The following is a 20,949-nucleotide window of genomic DNA, read 5'->3' as shown; positions in this document are numbered from 1 at the left end:
GCTCAAGAAAAGGCAAAAAGACAAAGCAAAACAAAACAAACAAAAAAACCCCCAGTAGCACAAAACAGTGCGAAGGTAGGTTGCCTATGGCATCTTCAGGAGAGAGGAAGATGGTTCTAGAAAGAAGAGGCCAAGAAGCTGGCTTCAAGGGGCTTTCCACATTGAGCCTGTTCGGTCACCTCTGCCACCACTCCCCCTTCATGGAGTCCAGTGATCAGACAGCACTCAAACCTTTGTTTTTTTACTTTATTGTACAAAAAAAGGGAAAACAAAACTTCCACAGTTGGCCTTAAGCTTAGGCGGACACCTCTAAGCCATTCCCTCCCACCTCCCATGTTACAAATTCAAGTTGTGGTTGTTGTTGAAACCTACAAAAACACTCCTTAAATATTAGAAAAAAGGGGGGGGAGCGGGGTCCTCCCACCCCAGCCATCCCATCCCAGTGCCAAAATGCACTCAGAGTGACCTCTCACAGCACCAACACCCTAACCCCCCACAGCCCTGTTTGTACTGTAAGAATTTTTCAACTTTCAAAACGGGGGGAAAGAAACAGTGCCCCGCTCGAAGTTGGTTTTAAGTGAAGACATGTTTCACTAAAACACAACAGCGCAGGAGCATTCAAACAGGGAAACAGGGTTCTCTGCAGGGGCTCTCCGGAAGAAATAGAACCTATGAACCCTTGTACCTAATTCCAGGATCAGGACAAAGGAAGGGGAGTGGGAGTGGGAAGTGTCCCTCCCTAGCTCCCCCCACTCCCAGCACCAAGTCCAAGGCAAAGCGGACCGCCTGCCTTTGGGAGCAGGACCCACCTTTCCCAGCCCGCCTCCTGGGCGGAGCTCCCACTCTTCCCCATCCCTTGGCTTTCATTCAGAGGGGAAGGTGGAAAAGCACAAAGCCCCGATTAGATAGGTCAACGATGTGATTGTTTAAAAAAAAAAAAGTCAAAATTTAATAAAAACAACCCCCCCAAATTTAAACCCAGAGACAAGGTGGCTTGGCTTATTAAGAGTTTAGGAATCGGGGTACCAAAATTGGGGGGATGGCTGGGAAGGGTTAGGACAGCTGCAAAAACAGCTTGTGCAGACCTCTTCCCCAGCCGTGGGTTTGGGGAGGTGGGCAGACCTGAGAAATCAAAGGAAATGGGGGTGGGGGAGCTGGAGGATGTGGCGGAAAGGCAGGAGCGACGTGTAAGTTACAAGCTTCCAACACATTTCTCGGAGCCCAGGGTGGCCGGGAGGCCTCTCAGATGAGCTGCAGAGGCCTTTCCCACCAAATCAAAGCTTTAAGGTTCTACCTGGTCTGTTCCCCTCTCCGCCATCCTGCTGGATATTGGAGACCAGCAGTAGCTCAGAGGGAAACCAGTATGAGAAGCATCAGAGGAGCTTCGGTCACCCCGCAAAACTGAATCCGAGATTCGGCAAAGCAGAAGATATGGAGAAAGGGGCCACCCAGCCTGTCCCCATCAGGATCAATGTCACCCCGGCCCGCACCAACACTTTCACCAGATTCACAGACTTGAGGTGGGCTCCTCCTCCTCTCTTACACACACAAATACACATGTGCCTTTGCACACATCCACAGGTGCACCCATGCTATGTACAGGCCACGCACACACACACGCACACACACGCATTTTTCCACACGCATCAAGACCGTTTTAAAAAAGTCCCAAACCTAACCCCTACCCCCTCCCTCTCCCAGAAATGACAACAGAGACGGCAGCCGAGATCGGTAGGAAACGTCTCGTTGACAGCTCAGAGCTTAAAAAAAAAAATATATACACATATATAAAAAACACTTCTGCCCCCTCCCCTCGTGAGTGGGTCCAGGCAGCTCCTTCCTGCAGGGGGCAGGGGAGAGGGCTGGGGGGCCGTGCCTATTTCCCCATAGGCACCCGCCCTCCTCTCCCATGTCCCCTGCCTCCAGTTCCAATGTAGGGGTCCAGGCTGCAGCCCCTCTGGAAACAAAGGGGCCTTCCCCAAGCTTCCACCCTCCCAGGGGTTGGGCTGCAGGTGTAGAGGGCCTCAGAGAACTCTTTGGGACCCACCCCCGATCCCACTCCCAGGTCCATTGTCCATGCCGGAACTGCGAGTGCAAAAGAGGGGTGGGCTGGGCCGGTCCAGTGGTGGCTCAGTCTGGTGGTTGCGCTCCCTGGAGGGCCCTCCAGGGCTGATGGCTCTAAGGCCGCAGAGTTCTAGCCTGGGCGCCTCCAGTGCCTCTCCCCACTGTATTTTGTTTTTTTTTTTAAAAAAAAAGAAAAAAGAAAAAGAAAGAAAGAAAGTGGGGGAGGCCAGGGGGCAGGGGACAGAACATGGGAGAGAAACAAAGGTGGTCAGTCGAGGAGGGGCGCCCCGCGTGGGGCTGAGCCTCAGTTGGAGTCAGAGTCCGAGGAGTCCCCCGAGGAGGACGAGCTGGAGCTGCTGCCCTCGGATTCGTTGTCCTCGTCCTCGTCGTCATCCTCGTCGTCGTCCTCGTCCTCATCCTCATCCTCGTTCTGGGAGGCAAGGGAAGTGCAGTCACCAGGGGGCCGTGCTGGCGGGACCCCGTCCCGCCCTCCCGCCCGCCCGCCTGCCCGCCCGCCCCACCTCATCCCCGTCCTCGCTCTCGTCCTCGCTGCTGGACTCGGAGGAGTCGCCGCCATCCTCGGAGGAGTCCCCGTTCTCGTCATCTTCCTCCTCCTCGTCCTCGTCCTCGTCCTCCTCATCCTCTTCATCGTCCTCCTCAGACTCCTGCGAGGGATGGAAGCCCATCAGGGGTCCCTGCCGCGCCCTGGACCCTGCACGGGGCCCTCCTCCTGGGAGGGGCTCCTTACCGACTTAGACTGCAGGGTAGTCCGGCTGGACTTGGGGTTCGGGCCTCGAAGCTTGGTCATGCTCTTACGTTTCTGCAGGAGAGGGACGGGGACACAGGCGAAGGGAGGGGCTGTAAGCTCCAGACCCTGCACCGAGGTCGTCCCCACCCCCCACCCCCGCTTATCCCAACATCACCCTGTCCCAGACTCACGCTGGAGATGTACTCTTTATATGCTGCACGGTCCTGAGGAGACAGGCTCTGGGGGAGACAGAGAAGGAGGTGAGAGACAGAATACAACCCCTCCAACTACTGCTGATGGACCATGTTGGCCAGGTGCCAGGCAGGGGGCTGAGTATTTACCACCACCCCACTGTCACCCATCCCGGTCTCCCCACGCCTAGGGTCTCTGTAGAGAACCCCAGGGACTGAACCCCACCAGCTCAGTGTTTCAGCTAAGAAGCCCCGAATCCTTTCCTAAGCCACCCTGCCCCAAGACAGGAGGCTTTTCGTGTCCGCCCTGTTGCTCTACCCAAACGGAGGCTCCAGAGCCAGGGCTTCCTCGACTCAAGAGAAGCTCCCCATGTTGACCTCCGTAGCCTGGCTTCATCACTCCTCCCCAAACACCAAGCCCAGAGCCACTACTGAGGCAACCTGGGGCTCACCGAACTTCTGGAACACTTAATCCGCACTATTCCCCGGAGTCCTTGGTCAGCCTGCCTGGGTGGCTGGGGAAGACATATGTGACTTCCCCTCTTTAGAGACCTGACTGCTCAAGCAAGGCATGGAAGGAGAGCTCAGGGCTGGGGGTAGAGCCTGTATCTAGGGGAGGTCCCCCGATTCCGGCTGGAGAGAGGCAAAGGCAGCCTGCTTTGGATTTTCCTACTTACTAGCTGTGTGACCTCAGGTAAGTTACTTAACCTGTCTGAGCCTTGGCAACCTTATCTTTGACAGATCATCACCTGGAAGGACTGCTGCAACACTGAATTAAACCCCAAGTGCAGACAGCCAGCATGACACCTCCCTCATCCTTGCCGCCAGCCCTGCCCTCTCACCTTGACCCAGAGGTCCAGGTGTACTTTGTACTGCTTCTGCTGCTCCTCGGCCAGCTTTTTGTAGTGTTCCTTCTGGCTCTGGGAGATGCGCTGCCAGCGGCTGCCAATCTCCACCATGCGCTCCTTCAGTGGCAGGTGGTTCAGCTCCCCGTTGGACAGTAGCTCCTGGGAGAACTTCTGGTAACCGTTCCTGGGAGGCGGGAGTGGGGCAGGGAGGGTCAGGATACCAACCAAGCGGCCCTTCTGCCCTGGCCAGCGCCCCCCAGGGTGGACTCCAGCCCCCAGGCTCACATGGGAGGCTTCTTGGGTTCTCCCTGGAACTTCATCTTCTTGGATGAGTTGGCAGCAGCCGGGGGTGCCCGCATCTCACTCAGCTCTCTCTGTGGGGATAGCCCGGACAGGTCATGCCCCTCGACCTCCTGCCCCAGGCCGTCAGTCCTTAGCTGACTCTGCTTTCATGGGCCAGGAAGGAGGAGAAACCGAGGCACAGCTTCCTTACAGCTCACGCTGTGTCCGGTGGGCCCTGCTGTCTGAAAGGGCTTTCGCCATTGCCCTCACGTGACAGCATCGCCCTTGTCTGACTAAGGCCCGACTGAGGCTCAGAGAAGGAAGTTAGGAGACCCACTCAGGGTCACAGAGCCCAAGCTGGGACTTCTGGCTCCAAGCCCCAGGCAGTGGGGTCAAGCTGCCCACCCAAGAGGGCGCACCGGAGCTTTCTGTGGCAGAAGGGGCCCCCAGCTCTGCCCTGCCCCGCGCGGCTCTGACCGGCAGCCCCCTTCCTACCTCGTATCGCTTTTGGTCTTCAGCGGCCTTCTTAATCCACATCAGTTTCTCCTTCTTTTCCATGTTGTTCCAAGTCATCTCCATGGCTTTTAAGGCCTTCACCCGGTCATTCTGGGGACAGACAGGGGCGTCAGCTGTGGGAGGGGTCACCCAGGGCTGGAGGAGGTCTGGGTGGGTGGTGACAGAACAACCCCTTTCCCACTGCCTGCCACCTTGAAGCGGGCCAGGTAGTCGCCAATGACGCTCTGCTGCCAGATCTCCTCGGCTCTCTTGGGCGACTCGGGCAGCTTGCCCCGGTCCTCGCGATCGGCGCCCGGCTTCCTTTCCGACTGGGCTTTCAGCGCCGCCTCCCGGGCCTTGTACTTGGCCTGTGGACGGACGGACGGGAGAGGCGTCAACCTTCCAGCCGCCCCCAGGGGGCGCGCGTGGCTCGCCCAGCAGCTGACCGCTCTCGGGACCCACAAGGGCGGGGCGGGCGAGCTAAGGGCCGGGCTGGTGCGGACGGGCTGGTGCAGACGTCTCCAGCCAGCGGCTCAACCCGCCCGGCAGCCCTGCTCCCCAGGGAGCCCACAGGCCTCGGCCCGACAGCTTCCCGCCTTCCGGCTTGCTGGGTTCCTGGCCCCGCCACCTGCGCCCGGGCGCAAGTGGGGCTCCGGCCTCATCCACACATCACGGGGCAGGGTGAGGAAGTGCAGCTGGTCCCCGGGGAGAAGGGGCCCGGCCTCTGCCCGGCGGGCGGTCTGGCAACCCTGACCTTTTTCTTCTCGGACAGGTCGTTCCACATGCGGGCCAGCAGGCGGGTCAGCTCGCTCTCTGAGAGCTCGGGCCTCTCCTCCTGCAGCTGCCGCCGCTTCTCTTCCGAGAAGATGAACATGGCGGACACGGGCCTTTTGGGCTTCTCTGAGCCGCCCTGTAGCCGTGCAAAGAGGGTCGGGATCCGTGGGGTGCGGACCGGAGCCTCGCCTCTCCCACCCCCACCTGGCTGGTCGTGCCCCCTGCCCACCTTGCCCGCTTCCTGGGAGGGCTTCTTGGAGGCTGGGCTGGTGGCCTGCTTCTTGTTGATGTTCAGCATCTTCTCCTCCCCCAGGACCCGCTGCTGCTCCTCCTCCGGCAGGCTCTGGTCGGGGAGAAGAGGCAGCCTGCGGTCAGACGTCTGGTCCCCAGTCCGCTTCCAGAGGCCCTAAGGGCCTTGCTCGCCCACCCCCAGGCCCCGCTCTCTGCCCGCGCCTTCCGCAGAGAAACACTCACCTCTAGGAAACGGAGCAGTTCCACCTCGTAATCTTTCTTTTTCTGGGGAAGGAAGGGAGTCAGGGTTAGTCTGGGGGCAGCCTCGCTGGAGACCCTCCCTCTTTCAGGGACAAAGAGTGGCCCCTCAGCAAGCCACCCAGAGCCTGCACAGGGCCCCGTCTCCCTCTGCAGATGGATGTGAAGCACGAGGCCTGGGGCTGCCTTGACTGGCCGGAAGCTACACCTAGAACAACACCTCCACCAGGTGTGAAGCGAGGGCCCACGGGTCAGACCGCATGCTTCCAAGCCCCAGGGCACGGCTCACCTGGTCGCACTTCTTGTGGTAGGCGTCCTTCTCCTTCTGGGACAGCAGCTTCCACTGCTGGCTGCATAGCACCATGCGCTCTGTGCTGGGCACGTCCTTCATGTTGGCCATCAGCTCTGCGCAGTACAGCGAGTAGCTGTTCCTGTCACAACCGGCAGCAAGGGGGGAGCACCCCTGTGAGCGATGGGGCGGCCCCAGGGCAGCGGCCTCCTCACTTCCAGAGCCCGGGCCAGAGGTCCTCTACCGGCCCAGCTCCCTGGCTGCCCACTGGCCCACCCGCCCCAGAGCGGTGCTCACGGAGGTGGCTTGGTGGGTCGCCCATCAAACTTGTCCTTGAGCTGGCGTTCGGCCTTGGTGAGGGTGGACTTGGTGATGCCCTCCTCGCTGATGTTCAGCTCGGGGTGCTTCTGGATATAGTCACGCATGATCTCCTGCAGAGTGAGGTGGGGGGGATGGAGGGCAACGGGGTGCGGGGTTAGCGGGGGGCCGGGGAGCGGGGAGAGCCGCTGGGGAGGGGAGGCAGGGAGCAAAGCTGGGTGGCCGTGTGTCTGCTATGTCACACGAGACGTGGTGCCCTGCCCTGCCCTAGCCTGAGATCTCATGGTGGGGGGTGGGGGGGTGGAGAAGGAAGGGGCAGAGGTGAGGGGCCCAGACGGCCCCTCCCTCAGGGGCGGATGGGGAGGGACCGCCTCCCGCTGAGTGCGGAGGCCAGAGAGTCAGAGCGCAGAGGCTCGTGAAGAGCCGGGTGGGGCGGAGCGCAGCGGAAGCCTAACCTCGTACTCCTTCCGCTGCTCCAGGGCCTTATGAATCCATTTCAGCCTCTTTTTGTCCGAGAGCTGAGACCACTGCTTCCCCAGGGAGTCCTTCACCTCCTTCGTAGTGGCCTGCAAACCAAAAGCCGTCAGACACACACAGGCAGCCGGGGGCAGGGGGAGGGGAGGGGAGGGGGGCGCAGAGGCCCCCGCCCCCTCAGGCCACAGGAGGTCACAGGAGTGTCCCCCACGGGCCAGGAGGGGAAGGCAGAGAGGCGGGGGGGTCCCGCCTGGGTGCAAGGGGACAGGCTCACGCACGCACGCACGCACACACACGCTCGCACGCCAGCTGGCCCAGGCCCTGTCCATGCAGCCCACCCCTGGGGAGGGGCCTCCTCTCCTGCTCCCCTGCACCGTGCCCGGCCGACCTGGCGCGGCTCCCCCCTTGCCATCGCCTTGCGCCCTCCCCGCCACCCCTTGGCCGGACACTCACATCTGGCCGCACTTTAAGATACACCTTCTTCTCGTGGGTGTACCACAGCTGCTGGGGGGTTTTGGGCTTCTCGGGGATGTCCGACTTCTTGGCGTTCTGGATTAGGTCGGGGTGATCCTCCCTGGCCAGGGCGCAGGGAGCAGCCATCAGCCGGCGGCGGCAGCGGCAGGGGAAGGGGGGGTCCTGCCGGGGGCTGACCTGAGCCAGCCGCCCTACCCACCCAGGCCCCTGGGCCTGGCGGGAAGGCGGTGGCCTGCCTGTCCCTGCCCCTGCGCCACCGGGGTCTACACAGGACCCAGCCACCCCCCGTGCCTCACCGATGGCTGCCTCCAGGCTCTGGCCAATGCTACCCTCTTCTGCCACACCCAGCACCCCATGGCCCTCCTCCGGGTTCCTCTGCCTTACCTGAATCGGGCGAGGTTTCGCTCAAACTCCTGTTTCTCTCTCTGGAAGTCCTGAATATACTTCATCTGGGGGGAGGAGGGGACAGGGTCACCCGTGACCCAAGGCCTGAGCTACAGAAACCACCGCGTCCTCGCTAGCTGTTTTGCCCCCCAGTTGGTGACGTGCACCGGGAAAGTTATAAGCGGGCAGGGACGGTGGCCTGCCTTCCAGGGTGTTGGGGAAGGGCTGGGAGACACTCGACTGTAGCCCAGACGCGGGGAGCTACAGGGGTCTCCCAGCACGCGTCCTACATCCCCTTCTCTCCCTTTAGGAAAGTCCCAGAAGGGGGACAGGGCATTGCCCTGATGTCCAGTGGCGCTACTCCTCTGCCTTTCCCCACCACGAGACTCCCACAACGCGGCAGTCAGGAGAGGGTGTAGGCCTTGCCCCGTCACTCTATCTGCCTGTGTCTGTGGCAGCTGATACTGATCTGCCCCCTCAGAGATGGCCCAAGGAGCTTCTGAGGCGTGAGGGAGAGATTGCACTGAAAATAACCCAGAGTGAATCCTTGCAACCCAAAGCACATCCCAACAGATCTGTCTCCTGGGAGTTCCCGTCCTGGCTCAGCGGAAACGAATCTGACTAGTGTCCACGAGGACACAGGTTCAATCCCTGGCCTCGCTCAGAGGATTAAGGATCCAATGTTGCCGTGAGCTGTGGCGTAGGTCACAGACGCTGCTCAGATCTGGAGTTGCTGTGGCTGTAGCAAAGGCCAGCAGCTGCAGCTCGGATTTGGACCCCTAGCCTGGAAACTTCCAATTGCTGCAGGTGTGGCCCTAGAGGGGGAAGGGGAAAAAAAAAAAAAAAAAAGGCCAAGAGGTCCATCTCCTGAATTTGGATTTCCCCTCATCCGTTGCCTTTGGCTCCCTGGCTGTCCGTGATGGTTCTGCAACCATCCTCACCCCACCCCGTCCTTCCTCAGTCGTCACCTTCCCTACCGCCTACACCTTCTTCCATGTGTTTGGCTTTTGGCTCCCTGGCTCCTGGATACCCCCCCACCCCTGCCCTGAGTTATTCTCCTCTGCTGCTTGGTTCCCCTTCCTTCTGCACCAGCTTCCACCAACCTTACCTTCCCTGCCCACCATCCTCGACTCCTTCCCTGCATCCTTCCTGCCTCCCCACACCCCTAACTCTGATGGCCTTCCTAACCTGGCTCTCACTCGATGTCCACCTTTCCTTGCCCCGTCTCTTCCCAGATTCACAAGAGTCAGCACTGGAGGGGGCCAGGGGCTCGAGCTGACAGAGCCCAACCCCTGCCCCTCACAGAACAGGCACCAGGTGCCAAGAAGCGAGGCAACTCTGCTTTCCTCGAGGTTCCCACGGAAAACCGGGAGCAGAGCACAGCCTCCTCTGCCCTGATCTTGGCTCTCCTCCCACAAAACAGCAGCTTTTAGAGCCGGAAGGCACTGCCCCCCGCACCTCCGATCAAGAGCAGGTCCGGAGGAGTGAAGCGACTTACCGAAGGGCACACGCACGGTGACTCCGTGGGAGCCAGAACAGGCCCAAGGCTTATGTCCCCTAGGCTGGCGCCCTGTCCACTCAACAACGTGGTCTCTTCTGTCCCTTCTTGGTCCTGAAACCCCCGGCCTATCCCTCCCATCCCCTGAGGATGCCTGGGTGGCGTGTGTACAGTCAGCTCTGGGATGTCCCCATCACAGGGGTCAAGAATGGCTCCAGCCGCTCACACTCCGGCTCGGCTCAGGCAGCAGCTGCCGACAGCTGGATTTACCCAGCCCAGCTGGCTCCTTTTTTGGGGTACAGAACCAGCGCCTGAGCCGGCAGCCAGAGCGCACAAACCAGGAAAAGGGCTAAGCGCTGGTGCCCTCCTGAGAGGTGGCCGCGTGCAACTGTCTCCTCTCCCAGCAAATGGGCCTTCCTGCCTCTCTCACTGCCCCTCACCAGTGTCTCTCCCTGGCTCCGACCCACTGGACAGCATCTCCTGTGTGTCCCCACTGCAGGTGCTGAGCTCCTGCCTCTGCGAGGGACTGGGAGACCTGCTGTGTGGACTGTGTCCACCCTGCCTGGCAGGCTGGGGCAACCTCCACCCAAGGGTCACAGCCCCAACGGTCTAGGACAGCACGAGGCCCCAGGGCACAAGGTGTGCAAGGGCAGGGAAGCCCATCCAACCTGTGGATGTGGCAACGCAAAGAGCAGTAGACAGGGAGCCTGAGCACTAAACCGGAGTCCTGCTCTAGCCTCGCTGACTGGGACCTGATAACTCCAGCACCCTAGTTCCTTGCCTGCAAAATCGGGATCATCCAGTCTCCCAGAGTGACCTTTACGAGCAGCAAACGAGACCGTGTTGGGAAAATGTCAGGCGTGAAGGGCTGTGCGGGCCTAACAGTGAGGACTCGTGTGAAACACCACCACGGGCTGCCCGCGGCTAAACCGAGCGCCCGCCTCGGTCCGGGTGGCACGGACGGTGTGGGGCCAGGGAGGGCGATCAGGGGTGGCCACCCGAGGCCCTATTCTGCTCTGCTGACCCCCTCGCGCCCCTGACGCCAGGTCCCTTGGTCTAAGCCCTTGGCCCCCCAACAGATGACCCACGCCACGCCGACTGCTCCCGGCCTTTGCCCTCCCCCCACCTTCTTCTTCTCGGGCAGCTCCTTGTATTTCTTGGACAGAATCTTGGTCAGGTCCAGGTTGCTCATCTCAGGGTGGAGTTTTGCGTACTTGGCCCGCTTCTCCATGAAGAAGCGGAAATAAGGGGTCAGGGGCTTCTTTGGAAAGTCCGGATGTTTCTGGAAGGAGGGACAAGGACACGGCGAAGGTCAGACGCCATCCGATCTTTAGACCTGGCCTCTCCGAGCCCTGGCGCTCCTCCTCCTGGAAACTCACCTTGAGTTTTTTGCCTTTGTAGGGATTTTTAACATGTTCCTGAGCATCGAGGATCAACTCTGTCAACGTTCGGAACTTCCTCACCTGGGGGAAGAAGGGAGGTGAGCAGAAGGGGACGGTCCCAGGAGGGGACCACCACGCAGGCGCCGACCCTCGTTTTCCCCACGAGCCTTCTCTACGTTCCACTAGGCTGAAGTTACCAGAGGAGGAGGGGCAGAGGCCAACAGCCACACTGCTCAGGCGGCCCGGACACCCAGGCCGACACCCAGGCCCTGGCCCGTGCTTCCTGCAGAGGCCCAGGCAGTCAGAACACACCACAGGACAGCAAAAAGGTGACCACCTGACCTCGGAATGGTTGTCCGTGCCAGCACCTCATTCAATCCCCAGAACAGCTCAGACGACAGACGCTCCAAGACGGTAAGTATTCAAGGCCACACAGCTAGAAAGTGGCAGAACTGAGAAGTCTTGGCCAGGGCTGTCAACCGTGCCACCTCCCGAAATGCACAAGGGCGACCACGCGAGCACCTCGCCTGGTCTCTTTCCTTCCTGTTTATAGACTTCTGTTTCATCTCTCCCACCAGGAAGGCTGAGGCAAAGGTATGGGTGGATGTGTGCTCAGATGTGTCAGGAAGGGGGGGATCAGTTACCTCGTTAGAGATCTCCACCCATTTGAGCTTGCACATGTCTCCCGAAAAGTCTTTAAAGGCTACTTTTTCCCAGTCCATATGCGACTCAGTGGTTTTGAACTTGGAGCTGTCATTGGATGGAAGGTTGTTCTTCATGCATTCCAGCAAAGTCAGCATGTCTTCCTGGGACCAGCGGTCTGGGGAAGGGTCGGAACGCCCATCACGCTGCGCTCATGCTAGCCCCCAGCTGCTCCCCAGTCCTTAAGCAACCCTTCCTTGCCAGAGCACCCCAGACCCTGGTTCTCTTCCCTCTGAAGGCACAGACACGACACGACCTGGCCCTAAGCAAGAGCTGCGGCCACCTGGGTTAAAGGGGGAACTCCGGGCGGGACAGCATCGCATCTAGAAATCACCCTTGGACTCAAGTCTGGCTTCCTTCAGAGCTATTATCATTTCTACCATGCTACCTGCCCTGGGCCACAATTTATTAGACGGAAGGGGGCGGGGGGAAGCTACGGTGACTTGGGACCCTGCTGGAGAATAGCTAGCTTATTGCAGAGGGAGGGGAAGCAAGAAGGCCACGCATCTACCTAAACATGAAGCTTAGTTCGATCAAAGTTCTAGGTGAAGATTCTAAATGCGCAGACTGAGCAAGCGGTATGGGCAGTAAGGAGAACCCATGCAGATGTTTCTCTCCAGCGCAGCTGGAAACTACCATGAGAAACATGAGTGATGACCCTACCCTCCCTCTTGAGGAAGACCCAAGGAGAATGTGGGGCGAGTAAACAACTGAAAGAGCCAATATAGGGCAGCTGTGAGGCAACGCAGGCAAAGGCTCCCAGGGCCCTGCTCCAGCGAAGAAACCCCAGAGCCCGGGAATTCTGCGTTGTCTTCCTAGCTCAACTTCCCGTAGAGGCAGAGAACAGGGTCTGGCCCAGCCTTTTCCAGCCACTGAAAAATGCAGTTCCAGTGAGGCTCCTCTGGAGGATGGCCAGCCTGGAAGGTGAGCTGGGAGCACAGCCATCAAAGGGGCTGGGAGCACAGCTAGGCGTCAAAGGGGCTCTTCACCTGCATTTACATCTGGTGACCTGGGCCAGGGTTTCCAGGACGGGGTCACGGAAACCCATGAACCTGTCTTCTCAAGGTCTCACAAGGATTGCCAGAGGCTCAGATTCATCCTATCCCCTGCCTCCTTACACACTGGAGCCCTATGGGCTGGGGTGCTAGGTGAGGTAGGGTGGAGCTATATATCTTGAGACCTCAAGCCACCAAAACACCCTCTCTGGCCAGTGTGCCTCACCAAAACCCTTGTCCCCTTAACAATAATAAAAAACCTCAAAAGCCTTCTCAAGCCCTCTCATCTCCCTCTCCTTCATGTTCCTCATCTCTCTCCCATTCCCCGACATTGCTGAAGACACTCTGGGTGATGGGAAGCTCCAAAGGAAGACTTCCACACACAGGGGCCTCCTTCTTTCTCTCCAACACGAGGGAACAGAGTGTGGAAAATACAACTTAGAGGCTCAAGACCGAATAATTTGGGTTTAGCCAAACCCCCGGCGTGAGGGGTGCTTGACTATTCTTATCAACACTCAAGACACTCCCTCCTGTCTCATTTCAGAGATGGAGAAGTCCTTTAGAAGGGGAGTGGGCCCTGCAGACCCCCGTAGGAAAGAGAATTTAATTAAAGAGGGCTAAAGGTCCGGGCTCCTACCTTGGCCTTTGGGGGCGGCCATTTCCAGGTCTGTGGGGCAGTCGGCTTCTCCGTTCATTCTCCAGCCGTCCAGCCACCTCCTCGGGTCGTGCTGGCCAGGCAGGCCGGGGTCAAAGCCACCTCACCTTTTGGGAAAAAGAGGAAAAAAAAAAAAAAAAAAGCAGTCCTCACTCAGACGGGCTGAGAAGTGAGGAACTGTCTATCCCCTCCCTCCCCCAAAGGGGGAGGGAGCCCCAAGTCCCCACTCTGTAAGCCAAGGTCCTGGGAGATGAGTCGGTGGGGGTGGGAATGCCCTCCTCCACTTCCTCCTAACTCCCTCCCACTGCCCCCAGCCCCTACAGCCCGGCTCCGCGGCGTGCGCCCTCCCCTGCCCACGCGAGAGACTGCTCCCCGCTCCCGCGTGCAGCTAGCGCCCGCCCTCCACCCTCCTTCCCCCACCCCGGCCAAAAAAAAAAAAAAAAAAAAACTCCTCCTCCTCCTCCTCCTCGGTGCGCCCGCCCCGGGGAGGCCCCAGGCTGGAGGGCGGGGGAGGAGGAAGGGCGGGTAAAGGGCGCGCGCGGCCGCGGAATCGGGCACGCGCCACAGTCTCCTCCTCCCGCTCCCCCCGGCCGGTTCCCCCCGCCTCCGCAACCCGGCGGGGACCCGGACGCAGCGCAGCCGCCGCCGGCCCCGGAGCGCAGCGGCCGCACCTCCCCCGGGGACCGGATCCGGATTCCCGCCGCCCCCCCCACGCGGGCTCGCGACGCCGTCCCCGCCCGCCTGGGCGGGCGAGCAGCCGGAGAGAAGCGGCCTGGCCTGCCCCCCGCCCCCGAGCCACCCACCCCGGGTAGAGGCGCCGCCGCCGCCCAGCCACCCCGACGCGCACGGAGGAGCCCGGCGCAGAGGCGCGACCACGGCGGGAACCGCCGCCTCCTCCCTCGAGCTTGCGGCCCAGCCCTGCCGGCGCCCCCGCCCCGGCCTCCGGGGAGCCGAGCCAAGGAGAGGGCGGGAGGACGGCGGCCGGGAGGCGGGGGCGCAGCGCTCACCGGCCCCGCCGCCCCCTCCGGCGGCCGGCGAGAACTGCGCCTGCCGGCTCGGAGAAGCGCGGGCTCCTCCGCCTGCTGCCGGGACTCAGCTCGGGCCTCGCTTCCTGCCCTCCCCTCCCCCGGTTCTCGGCGTCCTCTCCAGTGCCCTGGCCCTCTCTCGCCCAGTCCCTTGCCCGGAGGTCGTCCCGGGTCCCCTCCGGGCGTCCACCGTACCCGCGGCTCGCTCCCCGCCGCCCGGCCCCGACCCCAGCGCGCGTCCTCAGCCGCCTCGGTTACCCGGCACAGCGCGGCCTCCAGGCTTCCCGCTCCGGCGGCTCCCTCCCCGGCTCTGAGCGGCGGCGCCCTCCCCCGCTCGGCCGGGCACAGCCGCAGCTCCCTCCCGCGGCGGCAGCGGCTCCTCCTCCGGGCGCGGCGGCAGCGCTGGGGCGGCGGCTGCTGCTGCTGTGGCGGCGGCGGCGGCTGTGGCTGCTGCCTGCTGCTCCTCGCGGCGAAAAGCACAAAGCACAGCGCCCTCCGCCTGCAGGCAGCCCGCCCGCCGCCCGCCCGCCGGCCCCGGCCTCAGCTCGCACACCCCCCGCCGCCGCCGCAGCCTCCGCCGCCGGAGCGGGGAGGAGGAGGGAGAAGGGAGGAGGAGGAGCGGGAGGGGGGGCGGGAGAAGCGGGGCAGCGAGCGCGTCCTTCCCCGTAGAGCGCACACCGACCCCCGGGGAGCGAGCGCCAGCCCGCCCGCCTCGCCGGCTCCGCTCCCTCCCACAGCCTGCCCGGGCGGGCTCCGCGGGGGGCAGCTGGGAGGAGGGGCGGGAGCTGGGGGACCCGGGCGGCCGAGGCGGAGGGAAGGAAGGAGGGGAGGGGGTGGTGGTGGTGGTAGTGGTAGTGGTGGTGGTGGCGGCGGCGGCGGCGGCTGCTGCCGCCGGAGAGGGGGGGGGCCGGGGCAGGGAGACACGCAGCCGCCCGGATGGCGGCGGGGCTCGGAGCCGAGGCAGGCGGGCGGGCGGGCGCCGAGAGCGACCTCGCCAGACCCGCGGGGGAACTGGCAGGCTCGGCCGGCGCGGGAGGGAGGGCTCGAGGCGCGGCCGCAGAGAGGGTGCCCGGAGGGCCCCCCGGCGGCCAGGGAGGCTCGGGGGGTGCCTGCAGCCTTGCTCCGGAGCTCTCTCTTAAGTCTTCCCAGCTCAGATTCAGGTTTCCACGCCGGCCCTCACCCGCTCCCCTCGCCTGCCTCCCGGAGCGGGCGGTCCGCGCCCACCCTTATCCCCGGAGCGTAGCCACCGGCTTGGGGCGCACGCCCGCCGATCGCGGCGCCAGGCTTCGGAGCCTGCCTCGCGGTCGCCTCGCTGCCAAGCAGCACACACACGAACTTTTAAAAAATTATTCCTACAAAATATCCTCCTTGCAAATTAAAAAAAAAAAATCCTGTGCTTACACTCCGCAAACGGCGAGGGGGCAACGGGCTCCGGCGGAGGAGCCTTTCTGGGAGCTGGTTCAATCCAGCCCGGCATGGCTCCCCAGGCCTGCCCGGGCGCATGGAGATCGTCGCTGCCGCCGCTCGCAGCAACCCCTCTCCCCCGAAATCCGCGGCGCTGGGGCTCACTTACCGAGCGTGTGAATGGGAGTGCGGGCCAGGGGCGCCTTAGGGGTGCTGCGGGCCGAAGAGCCGAGCCGCAGCTCCGCCGCAGCCGACGCCGGGGCAGCGAGTCGCCAGACAAAGCCCGAGATGGCGAAGCGGAGCGACGGCTAATGGCGAGCCCCACGCGCCGCGCTCCGCCCGCCCCGCTCCGCCCGCCCGCCCGCCCGCCTCGGCGCAGCGCAGCGCCGCTCCGAGCGCTCGCCCGTCAGAGCCGCCTCGGCGCCGCCGCCTCCCGGGCCACTCCGGCCTCGCCTGGCCCCTCCGCCTCCTCCGAGCGGCTCAGCCTCACCCCTTCCCTCCCACCGCTCTGGGGGTTGCATGAAAATAAAAAAAAAAAGAAAAGGAAAAAATGCTTTTCTTTTTTTTTTTTCCTTTGGCAGGGCGGGCTTGTTGAGACTTTCGGGTCTTTTTTTGCCCCCAGCTCGCACTCACCTGCGGAGCCGCCGGGAGGGCTAGGGGTGGGGGCGCGCGGGGCTGTAGCCGGCGAGCGCGGGTTGAAAGCTAGCCAAGCTCTGCAGCGCCCGACCCGGGCGTATACGCCGCCGCCAGTCCCCGCAGAGAAATCGTCCTCCTACCCCCGCCTCCATCGCTCTGCGTTTCTCTTCCAATCAGCCGATCGCTTGGCGGCTCCTCCATTCTCCGGCCAAGCCCGCTGCCTAGAGCGAGCTCCACTCCTCCATCTGCTTGCCCGGATCCTCGCTCCCCTGCCGGGGCCGGCGAGGCGACGTGGGGCCGGAGGGGGATTTGCGAGGGAACCTGCCGGCTTCCCGCTCCCATTGCTCCCTCCCTGCTGCCTCCTGCCTCCTGCTTCTCTCCTGCGTCTTTCCAACTCTCCCCTGTCGCCACTGGTGTGTGTCTGAGTGTGTGCGCGGGTTTTTTTTTTTTTTTTTTTTTTTTTTTTTTTTTTATTGCTCTTTGCTTTTGCAACCCTAGAGCCAGAGCGGAGTGGGTGGGGGGTGGGGAGCAAGGGGGAGTGTTACAAAAAAACAAAAAAGAAAGAAAAAGATAAAAGCAAGCAAATAGCTCTTAGGCTTGCAACACATTGAAAAACCCGGGGAGCACCCCGCCTAGTCCGATCTCGGGGCTCCGCCAGGGCCTTCCGGGTTTTGGAGCGAGCCCCTCGTTGTTCTCAGTGCCCCTCACCTCCTACGGGTTTAGGATCCGAGGAAGTCCAAGCAAAAAGTTCTCCCCCTGGGCCGTAGCAAGGGGGTGTCAGGGTGGGAGGTGGGGGTATTTCTCAAGAAGCAGCAACCGTCCCTCCCACCCCGGCTTCAGTGGCTGGGCCGGCGTCTGGATAAAGAGCAAAAACCCCGTTGGGTTTAGGCAAAGGGGTATCCGGGGTGAACTTGGAGCTTGAGACCTCGCTTCGTGCATCTCCCCTTCGGTCTCTGCCGCCTGTCCCCTGCCAGCTCCCCCTTTAATTTTTTTTTTTTTTTTTCCCTTTCCTTTAATCTAATTTCTTCCAACTCCACCTTTGTTGTTAACCGGCGTCACGCCCGGACCAGCCAATCCCCGCCACGCAATCGGCTTGTCAAAAAGGCTCGGCCAGCCCTGGGAAAGCAGGCTGCGGGCGCTGCCCCCCACCCTCCACTACCCCCACCCCCGGCAGCGGCGGCGGGGAGCCAAGAGGGGAGCCTGGCACCCGGGCCTCGCCGCGCAAGCCGCAGCGGGGCAGCCTCCTCGTAGGCCTCTGTTCTCCTACCACCCTGCGGGCCGGGGATCGAAAGGCCTGGGCGGGACCACCATCCACCCTCCCAACTGCCGTCGTCTGTGGTTGTCTTCCTCTGCCTGTCCTCCTCCGCGGAGGGTTTATCTGGACGCAGGAAGCCAGATGACAGTCTGAAGAACGCCCGCTTCCGACAGGCGAGCCTACAGTTTGGGCCATCGCTCCGGGGGCAGCGCCATTGCTCCCGGCTCCTGGGATGCCAGCCTACCACGCCAGCACTGCTGCGGCCACATCTCGGCCAGCTGGGTCACTGGCCCCTTTGGACTCTCCCCTGGCAAACAGCCTTCTCCATCTTCACAGGCGGGCTTCGCTGCTGCTGCTGCGGTTCCTCATGTCTCCCGGGAGAAATGAGATTCCTTTTCCAGGGCTTCCAGAGCCCACATCTGCCACGTTTCATAAACAGGGAGGAAAATCCTGTCAAGATCTGGTGTGTCAGGATTTTCTAGTGGGTAGAGCACGTAGGAGGGGCCGATTTGCCTTGATGCTAATGAAGTTTAAGCTTCAGGGCCCCTTATCACAGGGGCTGTCTTAGGCCCTTAATTTTGATCCATCATTTGGTATTTTTGTTAAAGAGGCCTGGCAGCACCCCCCCACCCCCACAATTATGCAAGTTTCAGCTCCACAAGCCCAGCTCTGCCCTTGGCACCTACAGAGGGCATTTTGTGTATGATCAAGCCAACTCATACTGTACTTAGAACTGGCAGGGACTGACTTTCTTCTTCTGACTGGGAAACAGCAAAGGGTTTGGAGTCAAAAGTTCCAGCATCTGAGCCTCTCGGCTTCCTCGCCTTCTTAATGGTTTGAGTTTGATGGGATCTCCTAACTTCATCTGAGCCCAGTTTCCTTGACTATAAGATTAAACTAGCAATCTTATGTTCTCTGCTCTCCTCGCCAGGGGTTGGAGAGTCTAGTGAAATGATGTACGTAAAGCTGTTAAACTACTCCGCAATGTCACTTGTGACGATTACAGTGGGAGAAACTTAGAAACAAAGTTCCAAGTCTTTCATACACAGATCTGGAGTCCAGGTGTCCTGGCTCCCCGCCTAAACTTCTTGGCTGGGCCAAGGGGCCTTTCGGTAAAGTACTTTGGAATAAAACAGGATGAACATGAATCATAAGAATGATTATTATTGATTTTTCATTCCTTGGGCAGCAAAAGTCATGGCTGGAACTCGTCCCACTTGGAAACTGATTGGCTTGTTTTACATCTATTGTGTCTTTGGTGAGGTCAGGAGTCTAGGAGTTGGGCTGTGGGCCAGGGCCTGAGGGAACCTACCCTTGGCCTTTTTTCTTTGGCCCCTCTTCCCATTCATTCCCCCCTCTCTCCCAGTTTTCTGCCCTGCGCCTTGATGCAGAGCTTCGGCATTTCACAACCCCTGCCCAGGCTGGTGACAGGGCACAATCCTAGCTACACATTCTCCACGTAGCCCCAGATTTTCCCTGGGTTGCCAGTATCCCAGCACTAGCTCATATAAAACCCCTACTGTGCCTGGAATGCCTAAACCAAAGTGTGGCACTTAAATTTCTATTCTATGTGGTAGAATACCAATGAACATGTTGTTTTCAAAGTTATGTATTATAACGTGTATTTGGAAAAAAAAATTTTTTTTTTCTTTTTTGGCCACACCTGCAGCATGCAAAAGTTCCCAAGCCTGGGATCACACCTGAGTCACAGCAGCAACCTGAGTGGCAGCAGTAACAATGCTGGATCTTTGACCCTCTGAGCCACCAGAGAACTCTGGAAATGTTATTTTTAAAATTTAAAATGGTGACATAAAGCTTCTTCTTCTTTCTGGAGGTATTGTCCCATGTTTATTTGTTTGTTTTGTTTATTCTGGCCCACCTGTGGCTTGTGAAAGTTCCTGTCCAGGGATCAAACCCACCCTCCAGTTGCAGCCTGAGCCATAGCTGCAGCAATGCCAGATCCTTAACCCCCTGTGCCACAAGGGAACTTCAAATTTTTCTTTTTTTTTTTGTCTTTTTGCCATTTCTTGGGCCGCTCCTGCGGCCTGTGGAGGTTCCCAGGCTAGGGGTCGAATCGGAACTGTAGCAACCAAGCCTACGCCAGAGCCACAGCAATGTGGGATCCGAGCCGCATCTGCAATCTACACCACAGGTCATGGCAACGCCGGATCGTTAACCCACTGAGCAAGGGCAGGGACTGAACCTGCAACCTCATGGTTCCTAGTCGGATTTGTTAACCACTGCGCCACAACGGGAACTCCCCAATTTTTCTTTTTTATTGAGGTATGACTTACAGACAATAAAATGTACACAACCTAAGAGTATAGCTTGATGGATTTTTACATATGTATACATAGTATATGTGTACATTTATATATAATGTAACCACCACCCAAAGCAAGATACCGAATATTTCCAGCATTTAGCCAGCTCCTTCAAATGTCAGCAGTATTCTGAGCTATTGCCATAGTTTAGCCTGTTTTCGGACTTCATTTACGTGGACTCATTCAGTATGTTTTTGTTTGTTTGTTTGTTTTGCTTTTTAGGCCGGACTCGGCGCATGGAGGTTCCCAGGCCAGGGGTCGAATTGGAGTTACAGCTGCCAGCCTACACCACAGCCACAGCAATGTCAGATCTGAGCTGTGTCTGCGACCCACGCCATGGCAATGCCGGATCTCCAACCCACGGAGCGAGGCCAGGGATGGAACCTGAAATCCCATGGTTCCTGGTTGGATTCGTCTATGCTGCGCCATGACGGAAGCTCCAGTATGTATTCTTTAACATTTGACCTCTTTCACCCAACTTTATCTCTGATAGTAATCTATGATATTGCGCGTATAGTGGTTTATTCCTTTTCGTTGCTAAGTAGTATTTCATGGTATAACTATACCATAATTCATCCTTTTCACTTTTTTTTTTTTTTTTGTCTTTTCAGGGCCACACCTGTGGCATATGGAGGTTCCCAGGCTTGGGCTCCAATCAGAGCTGTAGCTGCCAGCCTACACCACAGCCACGGCAACGCCAAATCCGAGCCGAGTCTGTGCCCTACACCACAGCTCATGGCAACGCAGGATCCTTAACCCACTGAGCAAGGCCAGGGATCGAACCCGCAACCTCATGGTTCCTAGTTGGATTCGTTTCCGCTGCGCCACGACAGGAACTCCTATCCTTTATACTTCTAATGGGCATATGTGTTGTTTCCAGTTTTTTACCATTATGGATAAAACTGCTTCTGACATTCTTGCGCATATCTTTTGGTGGATATAAGAATTCATTCCTCCTGAGTGTATTTCCAGGAGTGGAATTCCTGTATCATAAGATATAAACATATTGGACATTATTAGATACTGTCACTTAGTGTTGTCAGTGTTTTTGAAATTTTGTCGTTCTATTAGGTGTGTAGTGATATATCATTGTTGTTTGTTTTTTCTTTTTTTTTAACGTGGAAGTTCCCAAGCTAGGGGTCGAATTGAAGCTGCAGCTACCCACCCAAGCCACAGCCACAGCCAGATCCGAGCCACATATGTGACCTACACTAGTGTTGTGGCAATGCTGGATCCTTAACCC

The 20,949-nt window shown here is 59.7% G+C and overlaps 1 protein-coding gene across 13 annotated transcripts; it reads right to left on the bottom strand.

Moving 5' to 3' along the window:
• UBTF (upstream binding transcription factor, RNA polymerase I) lies at positions 233-16,545 on the bottom strand. Of its 13 annotated transcripts, none has more exons than XM_021066871.1 (21): positions 15,661-15,863; positions 13,045-13,169; positions 11,355-11,530; positions 10,708-10,791; positions 10,455-10,610; positions 7,831-7,895; positions 7,426-7,546; positions 6,954-7,064; positions 6,478-6,611; positions 6,181-6,322; positions 5,877-5,918; positions 5,632-5,745; positions 5,383-5,538; positions 4,841-4,996; positions 4,629-4,739; positions 4,137-4,225; positions 3,846-4,035; positions 3,004-3,051; positions 2,813-2,884; positions 2,586-2,729; positions 233-2,494 (listed from the first exon to the last, which is right to left on the bottom strand). In XM_021066871.1, the coding sequence occupies exons 2-21, from the start codon at positions 13,100-13,102 to the stop codon at positions 2,369-2,371; spliced, it is 2,295 nt and encodes a 764-aa protein (XP_020922530.1). In that variant the 5' UTR covers positions 13,103-13,169; positions 15,661-15,863; the 3' UTR covers positions 233-2,368. The 13 variants fall into 13 exon arrangements, with proteins under 13 accessions (XP_020922530.1, XP_020922535.1, XP_020922536.1 ...); XM_021066872.1 differs by lacking the exon at positions 15,661-15,863 and adding an exon at positions 14,346-14,433 and having other exon boundaries at positions 247-2,494; XM_021066873.1 differs by lacking the exon at positions 15,661-15,863 and adding an exon at positions 16,125-16,545 and having other exon boundaries at positions 1,728-2,494.

The sequence above is a fragment of the Sus scrofa genome, chromosome 12, assembly GCF_000003025.6.
Source record: "Sus scrofa isolate TJ Tabasco breed Duroc chromosome 12, Sscrofa11.1, whole genome shotgun sequence".
NCBI classification, from domain to species: Eukaryota; Metazoa; Chordata; class Mammalia; order Artiodactyla; family Suidae; genus Sus; species Sus scrofa.
The sequence above is the reverse complement of the archived record's forward strand: the minus strand, read 5'-3'. Positions and strand labels throughout refer to the sequence as shown.

Excerpts from the sequence above, each read along its gene's own strand:
- UBTF (XM_021066873.1), bottom strand. The coding sequence starts at position 13,102 with ATGAACGGAGAAGCCGACTGCCCCACAGACCTGGAAATGGCCGCCCCC. Across the intron at positions 7,896-10,454 it reads AGCTGCCCGAGAAGAAGAAG|ATGAAGTATATTCAGGACTT; the intron begins GTGGGGGGAGGG and ends TCCTCCCCCCAG. Across the intron at positions 5,539-5,631 it reads CCTCCCAGGAAGCGGGCAAG|GGCGGCTCAGAGAAGCCCAA; the intron begins GTGGGCAGGGGG and ends GCACGGCTACAG.